Source organism: Vanessa atalanta, chromosome 27 (assembly GCF_905147765.1).
Source record: "Vanessa atalanta chromosome 27, ilVanAtal1.2, whole genome shotgun sequence".
Taxonomy (NCBI): domain Eukaryota; kingdom Metazoa; phylum Arthropoda; class Insecta; order Lepidoptera; family Nymphalidae; genus Vanessa; species Vanessa atalanta.
Window position 1 is genome coordinate 6,846,210 of NC_061897.1, and position 21,591 is coordinate 6,867,800.

Consider the following 21,591-nt stretch of genomic DNA (forward strand, 5'->3'; position numbering starts at 1 on the left):
TAATGAAGTTTTGTCGGATATAGAAGTATAAGAGACCAATTTTTTTATATAAAATTGTCCATAACATTTTTGATTCTAAGAGTCTCCTTAATAATGTACTTTTTAAATGTCCTCGCCTTAACGCGAGAAATCAACCTTTATTTTTTGTACCCCTTTGTAAGTGTGACTAGGCAAAGAATATGTTCTTGTTACGTGCATGTAAATATTTTAACATACATTGTAAAGAATTAGATATATTTAACTCAAAAATTAGTGAATTTAAATTTAGTTTACGTCATATTACTAAACTATAACTGTGTTACTTACTTTTTGTACTTTCTGTTTTTGTTTTTATTTTTAATGTAAGTTGTCATTTGTTTGTATTAATTTTAAGTGCAAACTCGATTGATTTATGTTTTTCTTATATTTGTTTTTACTATTTAGTGTAATTATAATTGTTTGTTTCCCAAATAAATAAATAGAGTATGGGTGCTCTGAAACACTAAAAAGTTAAAACTAAATATTATTAAAAATATCAGTAGTAAGCCAGTTCACTCTATTTACCCCCTAGGTCTCAGAGTAAGCCATGGTTAATGTATTTAATATATGACAAGTGTTGGCATGTTTCTGATAGAAATGTTAAATATTCTGAATCATAAATTAATGTCATTGATTTGATAAGCAAAATAATTTATTAGTGATTAGCTCCACGAGTTAACAGTTAAGAACATATTAAATAATAGTTTTTAATTTGTAAACATGGCTTAATGCCAACGAAATAAAAAAATTGGTCAAAGGTATAAAATATCTCCGAACTTCAGCAAATATGTAGTTTCGCAGGGTTCAATAGTTGGGTCCTTATTATTTATAAAAAACATAAAACCACCTAGCTATATCGGCTGTTAAAATGTAAGCACAGAAAAATACTTAAATATTAATAAAGTAAAAATACCGAATAATCTTTAAATGTACTTATATGATGGTGTAATCCAGATCGACTTCCCTGCGCCCCTTGGAAAGGACAATGTCTACACAGTGATGTGTAGACATTACATAATGGACAAGTGTAAATACAAGGTGCACTGTCCGTTGCCTCACATTCCCAAGCCGACAGGCGGAAATCCGACATAACCAGTAGGACTACAGGCGCGGGATCAACGAATGAGTAGTCAATTTAAAATATCCAGGATATTACTAACAATTTCATATCAGAAAAACCCAATATTTTTTAGTGGTCGAGAATTTAACCCGTGACCTCGGGACCTGTAGTTTCATCATTAATTAAATTAGTAGAAATATAGATATTATCTTACGATCAATCGTTATGTAACTCGTTGAGTATTGTTATATAATAGAAATCTGATTTTTAAAAAGAAGATAGTCAACGTACTGGATAGGCCGGTGCTGTATAAATATGTTTTACAAACACACCAAACACCACTCGCTGTTTATTTAATTGCGATGAAATTGCTCGTTATATTGTTGTTGTTGCATCTTACGTTTGCTGATAATAATGTTCAGGTAAAAACTACTATTGCTTAAGAAGCTACTTTAAGACACCATTGAAGATTGAAAATTAGATTTTTTATATTGATTTTAATATTGATAAATCAACTATTAGTGAAATATTTCTTAAGATTTCCTTGTCGTTTTCTTTTCATTATATCGCTATCCATATGTGGTCTAGGTTGTAAGCTATACCGAGTACCATTAGTTAGCCACAGACAGACAATGCCAATTCCATTTTCATAAAAATCAAGCGTGATATCATTTAAATTTAGTAAAGGTATTATATATTTATAAAAAAATAATTAAAAAAAAATAAAAAAAATATTTTTTACAGCAAAATTTTAAATTGGCTCCAATAGCCATGAAGTGTGGTTGCTTCGAAATTCCAATACTATCAGCGAGACAAAAATCTCCAGCAGCCGGTTGTGGATGTCAGATACTGAGAAATGTAAATCCACCAATACAAGGAGCCGTGATCGGTAACACCTACAGGAACATACCATTGAATGGAAGAAGAAAGCTTACCAAATTTCCAAACCGAAATCTAATACCAAATCGAATGGCAAATGGTTTGTCAAAATATTATCGACCAGCCAGTCGGAAACATATGAAGAAGTCAAAACAAAACATGCTTCGCAATTACGAATTAAAAAATATAAAATCTCGTTTGGCAGGATTGGCGAATTTGGCACTTTCAACGGCAAACCTGCTATCGTATTTGCCAGTGCCTTCAACAGATCCATACACAGTAAATAATTATAATGGCTATCATACACAGCCAAGGAAAGATTTGCCAAGCAACATTCAGGGGTACCGATTAAATAACGGAGTCTGGCAGAACAATATTATATAAGCATAATTTTAAGCTAAACTTATAAAATAAATTATTTATTTATTTCAATTACTTGTATATTTCTTAACAAATTCCTATGCGTAGACTATTTATAGCTGATAAGGCGAGCACATGCCAGTGCACACAGTGATATCCTAATATAAAATGTGCATGTGGTGCGATTATTTTAAAATACGTGAATATTCTGAATGCTAACTCGTAAACCGAAACCAGTAATAAATAATTGTGGATGCGATCGTTCGAATTAAATGTAAATCTTTATCTCGTTAAATAAAAAATGGAAGTCTTCCTCTCGGCGTTATTCCTGCTCAACCTTAAGATTTATAAACTTCAGATTCCACAGGTAGGTTCCTTATGCAACATAAATATGCTCTAATGGAATCTCCCGAACGACCCCGCGGGAGGGGGGCGGGTGGAGCTTAATAAGCAAATGCTCTCCTTGGAACTATATTATGACGTGTTAAATAAATATTTTACTATGAAATAAGTTTCAAAAATTAATTTAAAAAGAGAGATCCTCTTTACCCTGATGACCTGTAAATACTATAGCACGGCAGACATAAAACAGGCGAGATAAGATATATTTAAATAGTTAATTAGCTGTTGAAATTATAAAATTACAGATTCTGATGCTATGTCTTAAAACTTTGGAAGGACCGCTGAGGAATTATTTCAATTAAGGCCTGAGGTTAGGGGGTTGGTTGTGTTAATACTCCAAAGCATCGAGCGCAGATTGCTCAAATCAAATCGAAATGTACTTTCTACAAGTACTTTTATATATTCTTTTTTTATATTAATAGTAAAGCTACTACTACACTAAACTACCAAAAGTAATACTCAAGATGTCAATCTTAATTCTTTTGTCGTTTGAAATCGCGTGGAAGGCGGCAAGAGTGACAACAGAACTTCTCCTTCGAATCGCATTTCAAACTCCAACATTATATTCTTGTTAAAATTAACTTTGTTTTAATGTTTCTGCATGCGGTTATATCGACAACTGATTTCTCAGGATGATGCATCAGGAGTGACAGGTGTTAGCGCCGCATTCCTCGAGATATCAAAACACGAACGTGCTAATACATAGACAAAGGAGGACAAAATGATTCATTGTTTAATGATAACGACTAACATATGTCGTTTAGGACCAAACAATTATGGTTTGGTAGTGTCAGGACTCGACCGAGATGACGCGGACGATGGCAGTCTTTATTTGTTTTTTATTAACTCAGGTGAGTGGTTTATTTGATCTCCAAATCCTTTACAAAAAAAGTTCCAACGTTATTTAAATGAAAGCTCTAAAGAAATGTATTTGCCTTAATTTAACAAAACGTATTTAATTTAAATTTTCATCGTTTGTGGAAATTGCAACTTTTTGTAAGACTTCGTTTTGATTGATTACCTTATTTAAGATTCCAAATAGTCAGCCCACACAGGATTTACTTCTGTGTTTTTAGCGTTTGAAGTGTGTGTGACTTCTTAGTAAAATAGATTTCTTAGTGTACGGTAGATTTCTTTGAATTTCGTATAAAAAAACTGAAGTCATTTTTAGTAATGAAGTAGATATCATTTATTGTAGGTTTTAATTAGTTTTAAGCAATACCAGCTATGTCATATAATTAATGTTCTATTTTTAAACTATGCATACACTTTTGATTTTAGTTTTTTTAATGTGCTAAAAGTAGACTGACTGACAAATGTCCCCCACCTGATAGAAAGTGGGCACCACTGCCCATAAACATTGGCAGTTAAAGAATTATTTATCATTCCTCATGTCACCAAAGCACCCCTAATCTTGGGTACTAAGATTGTGTGTTCCTTGTGCTTGGAGTGATACTTAAAGCCGAAACACAACAATACTAAGTATTGCTGTTTGGCAGTAAAATACGTGATGAGTGGGTACTTACCCCGACTGGGTTTGTTACCGCCACCAAGTATTCTAGTAATAGTACGATCTATTAAACAAAATTTTATTTGTATATGAATGAATAGCCAGGAGAATAGTGGTTAGAACGCATGAATATGAACCGAAGCATGTGATTTAAAATCCAACCAGCAAGTAAGCACCAAATCATTTTCATGTGCTCCAGAGTTAGTAATTCTTCTCGTACCTTTTCTGATGAAATCTGCAACATGAATAACCGACTCACACTGAGGTGAAATAAACTCCAAAACTTTTCCTTAAAAGAAGACTCCACTTTTTTTCTCCTTTGTAAGCATATTTTTATTTATATTTGATAACCTGTTTTAATACATATTAGTAATAGTCAAAATTAAAATTTTCAGACATTGGTCGTATTAGAAACAGAAGCTTGGCTGAACAATCCTGGCAAAATTAGGTGTCAAAGTTTTTCGGGACCCGCATTACGGACCGTCTCTCAAAGTTCGAGTCAACCGTTTCTCAATTTCAAATCATTTCTAAATGCTTACAACACCGAACCACCATTAAAACCGTGCATTGGTGTGAGTATTCACTTTAATACTACTAATGAGAATTCCAGACCCAAGTTTGAACTAAGCGCCTCTATATCTGCAGCCTTTTGCTTTTGTTCAACTACTAGACCACGAGGGGCACTGATTGCACGCTACCTCAGTACCGAGACAATTTTTGTAATTGTATCATCTGTGTTATTTCATGATACCATTAAAGTTATTGTATATTTTTAGGCAATATATATACCAGAGCCATTTGAAGTAACCGAGAAATCATCAGTAATTCTACACAAACAATATGGAGGACACGCCGACACCGATGATGACGAAGAAGACATCGAGCATAACTTTTATTATAATCCAGTAGGATCATCTGAAGAATATTCATCGAAGGAATGTGAAGTAAATTATAAAGAAATTACTTTTAGAGAAGATATTTATGAAGAGGAAGATAATTCTGACGAGGATGAAGATGATACAGTAAAAGACGAAGATGATAATAACGAAGAAATAACACAAAATTATTCAATCCCAGATGATTGTGATCATCTTATCGTAACTTTACTGTTATAGCGCATTCATATTATCAAAGACCTCTGGACATAAATTACTTTCAGCGATAAACAATTCATTATTATTTTTTTTATTTTGCCTCAACTCCTGTGCGTACAGTAAATAGTCATTCTACCATTCCAGCTACTAATTTATAAGTATAGTTTGCATTACGAATGCCCAAATGCGTAAATATTTAGAATAAAACAAATTTAATTTATTAATGTAGCACTGACGGTCGCAATTTGACTGAGAAATAATATCAATAGGTTGTCTTCATAATATTACTCAGCCGGTAGACTGTGTTTAAAAGTCGAGTGAGATGAGCTTCGTATTTAAAGTCTATTTACAATAATATTTATATCAGCTCCAGCCCATTAAGTTCCAGCTGACTGAAAGAAGCTTACTAAGTTTTCCACCAAGTTGCCTTACTCATACTTACTATTTTCCTCTCAATGCTGAAGACGACGTGAACTGTACAGAAAAAAATTAGGTCAATATTTTCAAAATTAGGTACAATTTAGGTCCCTAGAAAGCGTATTCAATTTCAATCAATAAATATTTTTTCGCAAAAGTTATCCCTTAACCCTCGGAAATTATATCGAACAACACTTACGAAACAGCGGAAACAGACGATATATTATTAAGAGATTTGACAGCATTCGACTTGTCCTTCAAAATATTTCGGTCTCTTTCATACGAAGCATTTGTTATGAGATGAGAAAAGGATGGAATACTATCTAAAATATTCAATAAATTTATGTTACACAAGTTAGATACTTTTAATTGTTCCAAGTCACGTACATCTGCTATAAGTATTTCATTTGGAGACGCGTGTTAATTAGCTATTGGCTAGAATTTTTTTTCTAAAGTATCAACAAAACACGAAAATAGAAAAAATAAAAAATAAATTTGTTATAGCATTATTTGCAAACGGCGTGTAATAGTCGAATGCACAAAAATCATTGTGTTAATCATCAAAATTATTACTGATCTACAATTTCTTAATAAATTTAATTACTTAATACATTTTGTTCATGTCGGTTACATTTACAGATGTGTAATTTAAGTTTTCGCTGAATAAAATTATCCTATTTACCAAACTCGAAGTGACCTAATATATAAAAGTAACATAAAATACTTTATAATAATTTTGTGCAAATTAGTTTTTTTTAAATAACAGTAACGCACGTAAAGACATAAATTTGAAATTTGCATTTATTAATTTTTTTATTTATTAGAATATTATTAGTGATAAACATTTTATATAAAAGTGGGTCAAAGTATCGTTTCACGTATTCGTAATGTTTTTAATAATATACAAATAATTAATGAATCCGAATTAGTTTACGATTTAAAACGATGTTTTGTTTGAATTTGATAATTCTCAGCCAAATTGTTTTTGGAAAAGTAAGTCGAAATTATTTATTATTAATATATATTTCGTATATATGTAAAATATTATGTTTTATGAAAGCGACCGGCTTTGTTTGTGTGCGTATTAGATATTCAAAAACATATATAAGTGACAATCCCTTAATGCACTACACAAGACTAACGTGTTCCAAGCATTGGGTCATCTCAGAACCTGTTAAATATTAGGTATTCACGTTTGGCACACAACAGCTGTCGCTGAATGCCCGTTACGTATGTTGTCCAAGGTTTGATGTGTTTCTTCATGTTGTAATGTTTCTTTTTATTTTCAGGAAATTCTGTGTCATGTCATACGGAACTATAAGGAATACCCTTCAGCCGTGAGTGACTTGTTTATAGTTTTTAATCAAACTTAGGACTAAATACTAATTCTGCACTAAAGGAGAAAAAGTAAAACTTGTTTGATGAATAAAAATTTTTAGTTGCCTCTAAAAACAAGATGAAGTATTAAGCTATGTACACTTCTCTAAAGCTATATAAGTTGCCATTATGAACGTCAGAAAAACGCGCTTTTCTTTAAATATTCATCTGTTCATTTATGTTAAACGATAACTATTTCAAACATCAATAGCATCGTCTTATATATAAAGTGTATCCTAATCAAGCTTTCACGTGGGAACAATGCTTTAGAAAGCACATACATTGCAAAGAAAGCAAATTTACTTTCACAAGGACAGGAGCAGTCAGAGTTTCTCCAGATTCTTTAAACTCAACTGTAAATCTTACTTTTCCTTGAAAATTTTACTTTATTTTGCGAGACAATGCCTTCCAAAATATCTATCATTAAACCTCGAGGTTTGAGGAGATTTAGTATAACATTAATCGTTGTAATAGTTCTTAATCTATTGAAGTATTTTTACATTTTTATCAACAGGTCGATATGGCGAACCCATACATATCTGACGGTTTGGGGGAAGTGAAAATGTCATCAAAAAAAATACCCATCACTGGTACGACTACTGTTGATGGTAGTGTACCCGTTGTTGGAGCTGTGAACTTTGATGGTGAAGTTCGAGCATCTGGTACTGTGACTATCGTTGCCAGGAGTCGACGTGAGTTTTATAAAGAAATATTTCATGTCATAAGTCTATGTACTTTAATAGTGTACTTTTGAAAATTTGGAACTAAAAAAATAAAAATGTTATTAAATAATTTTTTTTATGTAATAAGTAGGGGGGCGGACCTGATGGTAAGTGGTCACCAACGCCCATAGACTTTGACACTATAAGAAATAATAACCATTCCTTACATTATACTAATGCACCGCCTACCTTGGGGGCTCAGATGTTTTGTCCCTAAACGTTCATGATGGTCTGGACCATCTAATAATATATTGTATTTTTAGCATCAGCGAGACCGCGATGCACAGCAACCGGACCTTTGGCTATCATGCTGGTCACTCCGCCAAAGTCTTCAAAAATGCCTAGGTCAATAATACCCATAATCCTCCGTGCTAAATCATCGCCAATTACACAAGGTATCTCTCCTATTTCCATTCCTGCGCTGCAGCCAATCACAGCAGCAGCTACACCCCCCATCGTCCCTACTCGGTCCTTTAATCCAGTTTATCCAGCGATCCCGAATCTCGCTGTGCCAAGCTACCCTCAAGAGGAGGCAACAGAATGTTGCTACATTGTCGTATCAGGAAATGAAGTTCCATTAGCTGGCACGACCGTTGTTGATGGTGTCTTAGCATCGAGTGGTGATATAACTTTTAATGGATACGTGCCCGCCAAGGGTTCTGTTGTGATAACTTGTAAAAGTTTTTAAGTTCAAATTAAGGAACCGCAGGTTTCGAGAAGGAATGGAAAATGCGATGACTCTGTCGCATTAAAAATAATCGGAGGAGAATACACTCTTTACATTCAGAGAGTGTCACTTCGTCTTAGGTTATTAAACAAATCGTTTAATATTTTTACACAAATATACAATCCATTTACTATACGAGTATTTAAAAAAAATCCGTGACATACCGTCAAGGTGAAGTCAACATGGATTGTGTGGGAAGCGTGCAGGGAGGAAGTAACCGACTATAGAGGGGGACGGATGGAAGACAAAATACACGGTGTGGAGTCCAATCGTGATAATGAGAAAGTAATGATGAGGATGATGATGATCAACTTAGACGAAATAATTTAATTTAATTTAAAATAATATTTAATTCTAAATATACTTGTATGAACAATCACTTTCAAAACTTAATTAAACAGGAATACATTAAATGTTAATAACGATAATAATTTATTTCCATCTTCATTTGGACAATCATTTGTTGGTATTTTGTAATAAGATTTCTTAATTATTAAAACAAACTGTATGACAAAGATTTTAATTAAATTATTCCAATCTGAACGTGTTTTGTTTGTATATGTCGGAGAAGTAGTCGGGTTTACAGCTTCCATCGCAGTGAAACGCAATCAATTTAAAGAATCTTTATTCGTTCTGTTAACAATTTATTGTCTTTTTAAAAAAATGTTAAATGTTATGGCGTTGCTATAACAATGCCCGTTTCTAACGCGTCCTTTTCGAATGAATCAAACGGATATTCACAACTACAACTTTTTATAATAAATTAATGCAATTACTGCAAATTCATTCTTAAAATATAGTTTAATATTAAAGATGAATATCTATTTGGTTCTTATTATTAAATATAGCTCTCAATTAATTACAATTGAATTACTTAAAAAATAATATAATATTTTATTACATAGTCCGTTATGACACATTACAGGTGGCGCTACAAGACGGATCCAAATTAGGTTTTACTTATTGAATAATAGTGTTTTACAACATAATAAAATATAAACATTAAAATGATAATCGACAATATACTTATAATTATTATTTTATATTATTAATATTTTAAACCATTGCCGATTAATGGCGACTTGCGCCCATATATACATAGAATCAGTGGCGTAGCTATCGTAGGGCTAGGTGGTGTGGTGCACCAGGGCCCCTGAGCTCTGGGGGCCCTCTAACCTAAGCTATGAAAAGAGCTTTGAATAGAGATGAAGTACGGATTCACTGTATCCTGTATCCTATTTTTATTCCTATCTATAATTTTGAAGGCCAATATACGTTGAAGAGGGGGCAAGGGCACAATTCTTTTTCTATGCACCGGGCCCTTACCCACCTAGCTACGCCACTGCATAGAATAAACGTAATTGCTGAGAAAACTAACATGCTGAATACAAAATTTAGGAAGTATTTAAAAAGTACAAGTAACAATATGATTGTATATTTTATTCAATTAGGCTTCTACGAACATTTTTAAATCGCAATTGTACAGAGTTATATAATTGGAAACAAAATCAAAATATTCTTTAATCAAGTGGGCTCATGAAAGCGTCGGTAATGTCATGTACAGTGTTAATTTAAATGTAAAGTAGAACTACCCAAGTACAATATTTTTTTTACATATACTGCCTAGAAGTCAACGAATACTAAGTCCAAGCCTTTTTATCTTAATATAATCTTGTATTGAGTAATACGCCATTATTTATCAATGTGTTTTTGGCCAAGTTAAAAATAACGGTGAAACCTATTACAGGAAACGAATAGCGAATACCGCACCGCAAAAAACATCTATTAACTTTGCGAAATCATAAACTAAGTATCATTAGTTTAACTTTTCTCATTGTGTCTTTTCAATGATTATCACTGTTTTTGCGAAAATAATCTATTCTTATAATTCTAACTAACATTGAATGTAGATTCAACAAAATCAAAATATACTTTCTTCGAGTAGACCTTAACGAGCACTTTTGAATCGTCATTTAACAGACTATAGTAAGTGAAACTACCACCAATGCGGAATGTAGAGAAGAACCGGCACGAAACTCAGTAATTATAACCAGGGCCAGTTATTCTTTACAATTGTTAGTAGAACACTATTATTTAATCTAATTATGATCGAGAATTGAGATTCATATTACTGTTCTATTGCACTGTTTGTTTACCGAAAATAAATAAATAAATAAATAAAACAAAAATAGGATGTCCGAGTTGTTAGAACACATCTGACATTTCATTTCATTTCAGTCCAAATCTGACAGACTTATCATCTTCATGATTTTTTACAGTATCGAACACAACTTTCAAGCACCACCCCTTTTTCTTAAAAGGAGACCTTCACCCGGCTGTGCGACATTTTTTTTTAATATAAGTTGGCGGACTGGCAAATAGTCCACCTGATGGTAAGTAAATATACATAGAGCTAAGTGACTGCCAATGCCGTTGGCGCCGCATACCTTAGAGCTGAGAGGTTATGTACCTTGTGTCCCTGTAGATACACAGGCTGAGGGGGAAGGGTCCCCTTCAAACCGGAACACAACAAAAGTATTGCTGCTTGGCGATGGAATATCTGATGAGTGGACGTGTTTGCCCCACGATCAAGTAAACTTAACACATATTTTTTTTACAGGATGAAAGTTGTGTTGCCTGCAGCTCTTTCGGTTACGGTTGTCAGCTTATTAGTACATTTCGAAAAAAGGTTAGTGCCGACTCTACTGTCAATAGAAGCATAAACCAGTGTTAACCAGTGAAAAGATCTTAAAATATCTTTTGGTATCTAATGAAGGACTAGAGGTTGTTTAACGTATAGGAAAACATATAATTTCGATTTTAATCAGATAAACATTGCCGCCACTTTTTATTAATTGCATAATAAACAGAATTAACTAAATAGTTTCAATCACATAATTTGATGTAACGAATATCAAGATAACAAACGCAAATCAGATAGCGATTATGTAACCTTATCTAAATTAAATAATAGTTTCTTGATCAAAGTCACGCGTGATGGCGACAGCAGACCACAACAGGCCCGATATAAAAGATGACGAGTAAAAGTTTTATCATTCTCGTAACTGCTTATTCATGATCACAATGTTTCTACTTGGATGTTTAACTTCACTTATTTTCATTCAGGTGAGATATTTACGACAACTACATATAAGTTATTTTCAGCTAATATTATTAAATTATTGGTTGTGACTAGACTCTACATAACACATTAATTGAGTCTGTGTTTGAAATATAGTGGAAACAATTATATTAAAAAAAAAACATGTTATGATTCAAAGTTTAAATAAAGTTTAAAGTTCATCAAAAATAAATAACAGATATTAATAATAGCCTGTAAATTATTTTTGTAGTATATCCCTAAAGAAATATTAATTATTATTTTCATAATTCATTATCTTTTTTTATTTGCAGATCGCTTTCGCTCAAAGTATTTCATACATGCCAAGGAATGGCATCGCAGCTTCTAATATTGTTTCTGCTGCTCAACCCCAAAACGTAATCGCTAATTCTCATAACATTGGATTAGCGAGATCTCCAAGCGGAGTGATAACAAACATCGGTGCTGGAAACGGAATGGCGAGCGTTATAGCAAATTCCCAATTTGCCAATGCGATAAATGAAAATGCAGCAATCGCTGCCGCCAATCAAGAAGTAGCCAACGCGATCACCAACGCCAACTTAGCAAACGGTGTAGCGAATGCCAATCTAGCAGCTCTAGCGAGTGCTAATTTAGCCGGCATTAATGGTAATATGGCAACTTTCAATCTTGGCAATGCTTTCACTATTACAAGTGGATCGCCTGGCAATCCAGGCTTCGGAATCCAAGTTTCGGGTGATGCTTTAGAAGTCGGCGGTACTGTGGCCGTTAATGGCCAAATACCAATCTACGGGACTGTGGCTGTTAACGGTAACTTACCTACAGAGGGTTCCGCAGCAGTTAACTACAACTGTGGAAGGCAGACTATTGATTGATCTATTTAATTTAATTGTAAAATTTAAATAATAACTATTTATATTAGATTAAGATAAATTAAAGAGTAATAAATATTCGGTGTATTATTTAGATATCCTTTTCGATGATTAATAGTTTTTTCCCACTAATTCGGTATGCTCATTTTCACGTCAGTGCTTACAGTTTTAGTCATAAATATCATATTTAGCCCACTTTAACCCACTGATGGAGAAAGGTATCTTCTTTCACGCACCAATTCTCAGAGATCCTGCCATTATTCTGAAATCATCTGACCATCGGGCGGGTGGTTTGCTCGCTGGTGTCCTTGCTTCTTAAGGCCAGCAATCCGATCTGAATCTGATCTTCGGCCTTCGTCTTTTGTATATTTTTTTCATTCAGTGCAGTATCAGTGGACAGAGGACATTCCATCGCTCTTTTTCATCAATCAGTTTTAGTACAAAATGTATAATTAAAAACTAAAATATTAAGAATACCATCCACTAACTGAACAATACTTGTAATTTTATATTCATGAATAGAACCATGACTAATGGACCCAATGTAGGAAATAAGTACATATCTTATTTAGAAATATCATTAATTAAGAAATGAAATAATAATGAACAATTAGTGAACTAGAACTAAAGAAATAACCAATAAAACTGCTCATTTACTTTCACAGTGTAATGTCTCACGGTAATATGCTTTGGGCTAACTATACGAAATTTGTGCTGCGGAGGTGGGCTATTCTCGCAATCTATAATCTAAGAGCTGAAGAATCTTTGCGGCACAAATTTGTATCAGTATATTTAATGTTGCCTTTCTATGTGCATTATGTTATGTTATGGACAAATATTAACTAGCAGATCGCTGGCGAAACTTCGTGTTTATTCAACATATTTTTGCAAATTTTGAATTCTATGACTTTGGGTTTTGTTTTGATTTAATTTTATGTGGGGTCTCAGAAAGCATTCAATATGCCTCTAAAGGATAATTTAAAAAAAATGTGAAATTACGAATTATTTAATGGAAAGAAGTGGTAAGTGTAAGAAGTGGTAGTGCAGTTCCTTTACACTGTTACAAGCAGTCTCCCTGCTTGTAACAGTGTAAAGGAACTGCATGCCAATTGAGCGCCACAGATTAGTTTTGATAAAATGAAAATATATCCTCACCCGTACCTTTATGAAGAACTAGTTTTTAATAAAACTAATAATTAATTGCTAAGATCATTGTAACGGCAGGTGTAAGCAGAAGATCTTATACTCGTATTCCGCGTGACGTTATTTAGCAACGGAATTTCTATATGACGACTGAAATCTACAAAAATATAGTGAATTTCAATTTAAGAAATGTTACTTAGAAAGCGATAAAAGCGGTAGAATCTTTTTAATAAATAAGATTCTGTTATTTCGTGTAGTATTACGTATTCCTTAGTGTTCTAATATAAAGCGCTAAACTTATAGAACAAGATTCGATAGACATAATAATTTTAAATGAGGTCCTGTTGATTCGAGATTACTGACTATCATAATAAATTCTGTCCATGGATGGATCAAAAAAATTTCATCTCTTGTAGAGGTAACGTAAAGTAAAAGAAGCGAAACCGAACAGATAGTAAGCAATAGTGAAGCTAGACGAATACTAGGCGAACGATTACTGCCGATAAAAAAAAAATTAAACTTCCGTGCAAGGCAAGCAGTAGCTTGCACTTCTTTTGGTTAAAGTATATTGTTGAAGATTCGATTTTAAGAGCTCACAGATACATCATCAATTCATATCAACAGAACATCATTCAACAGAATAACTACGAGCCATTAAGCAAATAGCTTTACCGTCTACCAAAGCTCAAATTATAACAAGAATTAGTCTCATTACACTTAAAAAGTTTGAATGGTGCACTCGCTTCTATAACTCAACAAATATCTAAGCTTATCCGTTGGCAGAAGCATTTCTTCCGTAGCAATTTGAAAGCCATAAAATTAGATATTTTTATGAATTCTGACAATATTATGCAATAGCTTATAGACTCATCTCTGTCCCCGACTTATAATTCCAACAGAGAATGGATCTAATATAAAGATGAACCGCTGGATGTTTGTCATCTTTTCACTCATAAAGAAATTAGGTCTGGTTAATAAGGACAGCTATTTGTTGCTGCGACGATACTCCAGAAGAACCTAATTATATTATCAGCCAACCTTTACATGCTGCTTTGATGAGCTTACATTATACTTTAAATATAAAAATAAAATGAAATATTATTATAATTACTATGGTCAACGTCACATATTATATTGTATCGCATCCATGATTGCGGGCTGCGATAAAATCGAGCATGTGCTCACAGAATAGCTCAAATGTAGTTAAAAAGGAGAAAAAAAACTTTGTCTTAAAAAAAACTAACAAACATTGAACGATAAATTATTAAAAAAATGTCGAGAGTCGTCTTGGCTTAATTCGGAGAGGTCGCTTGATCGATTTAATTGTAGGCAGACTTTTTATAAAAATGCTTGTAAATAAAAGATAATTTTTATTTGAATGGTTACAATAAATGTATCGTGTGTGTAACACAGTGGATGTGTAGCTTTTTCCTATACAATACGAAAGATCTGTATCTCGGTAGAGATAACAAAGTTGCAATCGTTTGAGATCTCACGAACGATAACACTATCTGCCCCTCGCGGCGTCACGTCCGACACTACGTTGGGAAACTATTGGTTTTTAATGATATTAAACAATTTATAAGTCAAAATACATCACATAGCGACGTACTCTGTTGTTGAAACTGTTGCCGGAAAGATGTCCCGACTCTTAGTGACTTGTTTCTTCATTGGCATTTGCAAGGTAAATTATTGCATGTTGTGTGGATATAATCACACAATAATTATAAAACAGCAAAGTAGAAATATACTTGGTTGTAGGTGTTTATGCAAGTCCTTCCCGGAGAGTCCCACCCGCTTGTCACATGTTCTAATGCTAAACAGAAATACTGAGTATTGTGTGTTCCAGTTTGAAGGGTAGGGTAGGGTTTGAGGTAGCCAGGCACGAGGGAACTAACATTAGGTCTTATGGTTGGTAGCGCAAAGTTGATGTAAGGAATGGTAAATATTTCTCAATAGCGCCAATATGTATGGGTGGTGACCGCTGACGGCAGGTGGCTCTTTCGCCCGTCAACCTATTTATATTGGACAACGTAATATTTGACGTTTTTTCGTAATTTAGGCCAAAATTTTTTTTAATTTCAGAGTTCACTTGGCCAAGTAGGGCTTGGCGGATTTGGAAACAATCTTGCACTTAGCAACGGACTGGCAGCAAATAGTTTAGCGGCAACCAATCTCGCAGCGAATGGAATCGTTAATAATTTAGCTTATGGAAATAGTTTGGGTTTTAATAATGGCGTTTTTAATCCTATCGGCAGTGCTATTGCTGGTAACGCTATAGCAGCCACAGCTAATGCTGCTGCTGTAAATGCTATTGCTGGTAACAATGCTGCTGCCATCAATGCTGCAGCTGAAAACGTCGCTGCGGGTGTAAATGGGTTATCATTTGCTGGCTTGCCAATATCTGGAGTTTCTCCAATCGGATACGGTGATGTAGCTGTAGGAGGAGAGCTACCAGTGGCCGGTGCTACATCCGTGGCTGGCAATGTACCTATAATTGGCTTTGTAACCTTCGAAGGTACTGTGCCAGCTGGGGGCATGGTGAGTGTGGCCAGCAATTGTGGATGTAACGGACCAACCGTTTATTAATGTCTTTAGTGATTAGTTATAGTTCTTTATTTATTGAGTAAAATATTTAATTTAATAAAGTATTTTTTTTATAATTTCGTATTATTTGTGTGAACTATTCAAATGCAAATGTTATTCCTTAACATGTTCGGAAGACATATTTCGAGGCTTTCTCTGTTTTAGTTCACGATTCTTTGAATGTTCTTAGAAGCAAATGGTATGAGTATTTATTCTTCCTAATTAATGTCCAGTATGCGCGGCAAATCATTTTCAGTTTGTTTTTTTACTCGATAGGGATAAAAATATATTATGAAATTTGTTAAAAATTGAAATTTATGTAGAAATATATGTACTTATATATTGTGATTTTGAATCACAAGATCATTTTTTTGTTTTATTATATTAAAATTAAAAGTCGTTATTTTTAATCTGTATATCACATAACTTATAACTCGAGCCGCTATGGTGTGCCTGTATGACATAGGTAAAAACCGTCGGTTCAGTATATACAGCTAGGTATCTATTAAGTTTAACTTTAAGCAGTAATAATTGTGTTCTTTCATCAGTGCTTATTATTTGTACCTACATATATATTTATGAAACTATAAATCAGTTTTTTAAAAGCGAATAGTACAAATCTTGTTTTTCGAGTTCCAACCAAACATTCCTCACTTTAATATCACCCGGGACTTTAATAAATAAATTTTCTGAAGTTATAATGCTAGTATATTACCATTATAGTTTGAAATTTTTTTTTCAAACTATAATGTTTTTTTCCTTTTTTTTTTGTAGGAAATGCATCAAACCCCGCCTTTAAACCTTACATATTTTAATCTCGTTTAGTCTGTTATCGTAGTGCATAATAAGTGATATACATAACGGCTCGGCCTTCCTGACCAGCGCGTTTTTTACAAAAACTATTGACTGTGAGTATAGTGAATCAGTAAATACATAGGAAATAAAAAATACAAAAACTAAATTAAGCTTCATACAAATAGTACTGGATATTATGGCTATATTTTGAACCGTGCATTATCTTTTTAATTACATATTATATACGCTAGTGTCGTTTACATAATCGTCTCGATTGACATCATCAAAATTATTCACAGCGTCATCATTATCATTGCTGGTATCATCGTGGAATCATCGAAATTTCGGTCGAAGCTCAACCAAGTTAGCATTTTACCTACGGCAATGATGCCTTTATATCTACGACCGTTAAGTCCTTGATAATTGACAGAAATTTATCAAGTATTTGGTTCGTATCGTTTTCAGAATTAGTATTAGCATGCTTAGGTTTTGGATGAAATTTGACCGACTTACCGACTGACCGACCAGATGATTCAGATGATGAAATTGGATACCTTCCCCTACGTTTTCTACGTCGGTCCGTGCTGTGGCCACCACTCCGCGTCGATTCACCATGGTCTTTCCTTCTATCTTCAGCAGGAGATAATGTTCTTTTTCAGCCTAGTCTCCTGTCCATTTGTACCTTATGTTCACGTTGTGATCTGAAAGGTCCTACGCCCTAATCCTCGGGCACCATCATCATCAAACCCTCGTCCTCGGGCATCATCATCATGCAACCCTCATCCTCGGGTATCATCATCATCCAAACCTCGTCCTCGGGTATTGCACTGATTCATGTTTCTTAAGCTCAAGGAAAAGAAAAAAAAAAAAATAGAGATTATTATGTTAGATATTAAAGCGCTTAGGAATGATTGGTACTGACAAACTAATTTTGACAAGTTCATATCTCTATAAAAAAAAAGTAACTAATAATGTGTAGAAAATAAGCAGATCTTTTTAATGAAAAGTCTACGCTCATAACAATTCTAACATACCTAAAATATAAGAGTAACAACTGAGGAATTAAAATAAATAGCAATGTAAAATAAGTAATTTTAATTTAAACCAAGAAAAGACAACAAACACTATTAAATCTATTTATTTTTTTTGGTGTAATTTCCTAGACTCTTTCCGGTGCCATCATCGCATCAGTTCTCTGTTGTAATCGTATTACTATTCAAAATTTAAAAACGTTCATAACATACCTCAATCAACAATATATAAATGGGTCTAATCCAACTCCTTTCAACTGAATATTAATTCAAAGTTGCTGATAACAATTTTAAATGTAGGCGCGTAAGGAAATTTTATTTATCCCATCAAAAACATAAATGTAAAAATGAGAGCCAAGTTAAATATTCTGATATGTTTATAAACACAACTTGTAGTTTGTGTTTAGAATAACAAATTATAAATCAGAACATCTAAGAAGAATGGAGGACAGCTCAGTATTGCTTAGATAGGATTAACGTACATTAAGAGCTGCGATGGTCCAGTCACTAGAAAACATGAATCTTAACCAGATATTGCGAGTTCATATCTAGACAAGTACCATTGAATATTTGCGTGCTTAATTTGTGTTTATAATTCATTTGTAAAGGCTTAGAACTTACGATACGATAATTTGTATATGAGAACTAGCCAAGTCAGACCTTAGGCAACAATATATTATCCCAAGTTATAAGAAGAAATGATATTTTATGTAGTTATAAATAAATTTCAGAAAGGACTATTTAACTTGGCACAAATTTAGATCTCACTTCTTTTGTCGTTGAAGTCAACAACCAAGGTATATATCAGAATATTTAACTTGGCTCTCATTTTTACATTTATGTTTTTGATGGGATATCACTACTTTTTGTATAAAAATTATTAGTAGGTACTTATTAATACCAAATGGTTTTTGTTAAGCTTTTCTATTTTCCTACGTTTACGGGGTATAATTGTCTTTTTTTTGATACGTTCTTATTTTTCTTGTAGGTACCTCTGAAATGTTCGAGTGAATTGCCCATTCAGTGTCCGGATTCTTTTTACGCGTTTTCTGTTTATACTTAATTTGGCCAAGTCGGGGCGGTATAACGTGCGCAGACGGTTGTACTCTACAATAGAGCTCTCTTGTGTCTTGATTTGACTTGGACCTAAATTGATAAGATGTACTCTATCTAAGGTTTTAACTCTGGAGAGGCCAACGTAAGCCTGCTCTTTACTTAATATAGAGAAGCCTATGTCGAAAAGAGCACCGTCAAGGCGAAGGCCTTGTGATTTGTGTATAGTAGTAGAATATGTTAAGCAAATAGAGAATTGTTTCCTTTGAACATATATGTACATTACTTAATATCTGTAACTTGGTTTTGACTTCTAGTTCGCAAATTAAATTATGTTTAAATTGAATTGTTATTTTGCGTGCGCTATTGCTGTTGTCGACGTCCCCAATTTACCTTCTCTATTTTTCCATTGGACCCATTCACCAGTCCTTTGCTGACATCAGCATGCTTGCTCGATACTGTTCTTCCAAGTAATAAGGATCACCGTTTGTAGCGCTAGAGTACAAACTTAAATCATTCCAGTTACGATATACATACTCTACTACAGTCTCACGAAACCTATTTTATTGTTGTATACTAGTATACTCAAACAAAAAATATGCAGTCGAATAGACTAGGCAGCTTCCATCGGAAAGCATTGAAATAATTCTTATGAGCGCGGTTGCCACTCGCTCAGACACGTCCGCGTTAAGGTTTAATCGCAACGCTCCTTTCCCGCTGCTCCGGCGTCGCGTTGCGCGCCGTGTACCGAAATGCCTATTATTATTTTTTTTTAAGTATAATTATTTGCATCATTGATGTGCGCTAAATGCTAGTTAATAACGTAATAAATACGAAAGTCGGCTATAGTCATAAGTACTAAAACAGAAATATTTGGATTTAAAAAACTTAAGGGTGGTATTCAACTTGTTATATATTCATGTGAAGACCTTAAAACCCACATTAAGACCGGCTATCATAAGTTTTGATTGCTGGTTCTCACATCATTTTTTTTATTACAGTTATTACAGGAACAAAGTAAGTATATAAGTGTTCCTATAGACCCAATAAAATGAAAAATTATAATAAAATGATAAAAAATTACAAGTTTCAGATTTTTTCCTTTATATTGGCCTATTTATCTACCTGCATGCCAAATTTGAACTTTCTAGGTCACCTGGAAGTAGGATATAGTTTTGATCTATAGGTCAGTCAGTGATAAAAATGACGATTTTTAGACGTTAATATCTAAATAACCATTTGAGATGCGTTTATGAAATTTGGAACACATATATATCTCGCGAGTCTCAATATATGAGCCAAATTTGACACATTTATATCAAATAGTTTTTGAGTTATGAGGAGGTCAAAAGTAGCTCCAAATGGTTCGTGTAATATTACACACGGTGCTGCTAGCCAGTTCTGTTACTAGGACTTGGCTGACACGCTACCGCGTGTCTAGATCCTTGATCCCGCTTCTAAGCTCTTTGGATTGATTGAACGGTCTTAGGAAAAATGGAAAAACCAAAAAATATAATTTTTTTTTTTTATATTATATTACTGCCTTAAAAAAGTTCAATATTTAAGCATTACATTTACTTATTGATAGACAAGATATAGTTTACTTGTGCATAAAGTTGAAATTCTTCCAGAAAAAGCGATTAGAAAATGTCAAAATTTAATAATTGTGTCATTTGAAATGTTATCACTAATTACCCATTCTTTTAACTAATTACGAACAAAATATGTTATTTATTTACCTGTCAATTATATACAAGCAAACATGACATCCGTGCGATTGTGTCTTAAATTATCATTAATTAAATTTAAATTCTCCATATCTGTCAGTTGATTGCAACGCAATTTTAAAAAACTTCGTAAACCATGTATTTAGTTCCTATTATGTGTCCCTAGATGTCGTGGTTACTTTTGCTCGGATTTCTGAATCACGCTATCCTTTGTCAAAAGACAGTACGGAAATAGGAAGTAGGTAGGTAGGTAGGTAGGTAGGTAGGTAGGTAGGTAGGTAGGTAGGTAGGTAGGTAGGTAGGTAGGTAGGTAGGTAGGTAGGTAGGTAGGTAGGTAGGTAGGTAGGTAGGTAGGTAGGTAGGTAGGTAGGTAGGTAGGTAGGTAGGTAGGTAGGTAGGTAGGTAGGTAGGTAGGTAGGTAGGTAGGTAGGTAGGTAGGTAGGTAGGTAGGTAGGTAGGTAGGTAGGTAGGTAGGTAGGTAGGTAGGTAGGTAGGTAGGTAGGTAGGTAGGTAGGTAGGTAGGTAGGTAGGTAGGTAGGTAGGTAGGTAGGTAGGTAGGTAGGTAGGTAGGTAGGTAGGTAGGTAGGTAGGTAGGTAGGTAGGTAGGTAGGTAGGTAGGTAGGTAGGTAGGTAGGTAGGTAGGTAGGTAGGTAGGTAGGTAGGTAGGTAGGTAGGTAGGTAGGTAGGTAGGTAGGTAGGTAGGTAGGTAGGTAGGTAG

General features: G+C 33.8%; 4 protein-coding genes across 7 annotated transcripts; all 4 read left to right on the top strand.

The window, feature by feature from the left end:
• The first annotated feature begins 3,419 nt into the window (after positions 1–3,419).
• LOC125074251 (myelin transcription factor 1-like protein) lies at positions 3,420–5,408 on the top strand. Of its 2 annotated transcripts, XR_007120096.1 has the most exons (4): positions 3,498–3,570; positions 4,429–4,550; positions 4,625–4,801; positions 5,006–5,408. XR_007120096.1 is itself a non-coding variant. In XM_047685532.1 (3 exons), the coding sequence occupies exons 1-3, from the start codon at positions 3,526–3,528 to the stop codon at positions 5,342–5,344; spliced, it is 561 nt and encodes a 186-aa protein (XP_047541488.1). In that variant the 5' UTR covers positions 3,420–3,525; the 3' UTR covers positions 5,345–5,408. The 2 variants fall into 2 exon arrangements, 1 of the variants encoding a protein (XP_047541488.1); XM_047685532.1 differs by lacking the exon at positions 4,429–4,550 and having other exon boundaries at positions 3,420–3,570.
• An 815-nt stretch (positions 5,409–6,223) lies between these two features.
• On the top strand, positions 6,224–9,103 carry LOC125074250 (endochitinase A1-like). Of its 3 annotated transcripts, none has more exons than XM_047685528.1 (4): positions 6,224–6,733; positions 7,030–7,077; positions 7,632–7,809; positions 8,103–9,103. In XM_047685528.1, the coding sequence occupies exons 1-4, from the start codon at positions 6,686–6,688 to the stop codon at positions 8,525–8,527; spliced, it is 699 nt and encodes a 232-aa protein (XP_047541484.1). In that variant the 5' UTR covers positions 6,224–6,685; the 3' UTR covers positions 8,528–9,103. The 3 variants fall into 3 exon arrangements, with proteins under 3 accessions (XP_047541484.1, XP_047541486.1, XP_047541487.1); XM_047685530.1 differs by having other exon boundaries at positions 6,225–6,733; positions 8,109–9,103; XM_047685531.1 differs by lacking the exon at positions 6,224–6,733 and adding an exon at positions 6,881–6,925.
• A 2,470-nt stretch (positions 9,104–11,573) lies between these two features.
• On the top strand, positions 11,574–12,616 carry LOC125074356. The gene is made up of 2 exons (XM_047685659.1): positions 11,574–11,692; positions 11,981–12,616. The coding sequence occupies exons 1-2, from the start codon at positions 11,642–11,644 to the stop codon at positions 12,539–12,541; spliced, it is 612 nt and encodes a 203-aa protein (XP_047541615.1). The 5' UTR covers positions 11,574–11,641; the 3' UTR covers positions 12,542–12,616.
• Positions 12,617–15,238: 2,622 nt separating this feature from the next.
• Positions 15,239–16,341, top strand: LOC125074349 (uncharacterized PPE family protein PPE62-like). Its single transcript, XM_047685650.1, has 2 exons — positions 15,239–15,365; positions 15,767–16,341. Exons 1-2 carry the CDS (start codon positions 15,321–15,323, stop codon positions 16,268–16,270), a joined length of 549 nt encoding a protein of 182 aa, XP_047541606.1. The 5' UTR covers positions 15,239–15,320; the 3' UTR covers positions 16,271–16,341.
• The last annotated feature ends 5,250 nt before the right edge of the window (positions 16,342–21,591 follow it).

Coding starts and splice junctions, on each gene's coding strand:
- LOC125074251 (XM_047685532.1), top strand. CDS start 3,526: ATGACGCGGACGATGGCAGTCTTTATTTGTTTTTTATTAACTCAG. Junction 3,571..4,624: donor TTTGTTTTTTATTAACTCAG/GTGAGTGGTTTA, acceptor TAAAATTTTCAG/ACATTGGTCGTATTAGAAAC. Junction 4,802..5,005: donor CATTAAAACCGTGCATTGGT/GTGAGTATTCAC, acceptor GTATATTTTTAG/GCAATATATATACCAGAGCC.
- LOC125074250 (XM_047685528.1), top strand. CDS start 6,686: ATGTTTTGTTTGAATTTGATAATTCTCAGCCAAATTGTTTTTGGAAAA. Junction 7,078..7,631: donor ATAAGGAATACCCTTCAGCC/GTGAGTGACTTG, acceptor TTTTATCAACAG/GTCGATATGGCGAACCCATA. Junction 7,810..8,102: donor TATCGTTGCCAGGAGTCGAC/GTGAGTTTTATA, acceptor TTGTATTTTTAG/CATCAGCGAGACCGCGATGC.
- LOC125074356 (XM_047685659.1), top strand. CDS start 11,642: ATGATCACAATGTTTCTACTTGGATGTTTAACTTCACTTATTTTCATT. Junction 11,693..11,980: donor CTTCACTTATTTTCATTCAG/GTGAGATATTTA, acceptor TTTTATTTGCAG/ATCGCTTTCGCTCAAAGTAT.
- LOC125074349 (XM_047685650.1), top strand. CDS start 15,321: ATGTCCCGACTCTTAGTGACTTGTTTCTTCATTGGCATTTGCAAG. Junction 15,366..15,766: donor TCTTCATTGGCATTTGCAAG/GTAAATTATTGC, acceptor TTTTAATTTCAG/AGTTCACTTGGCCAAGTAGG.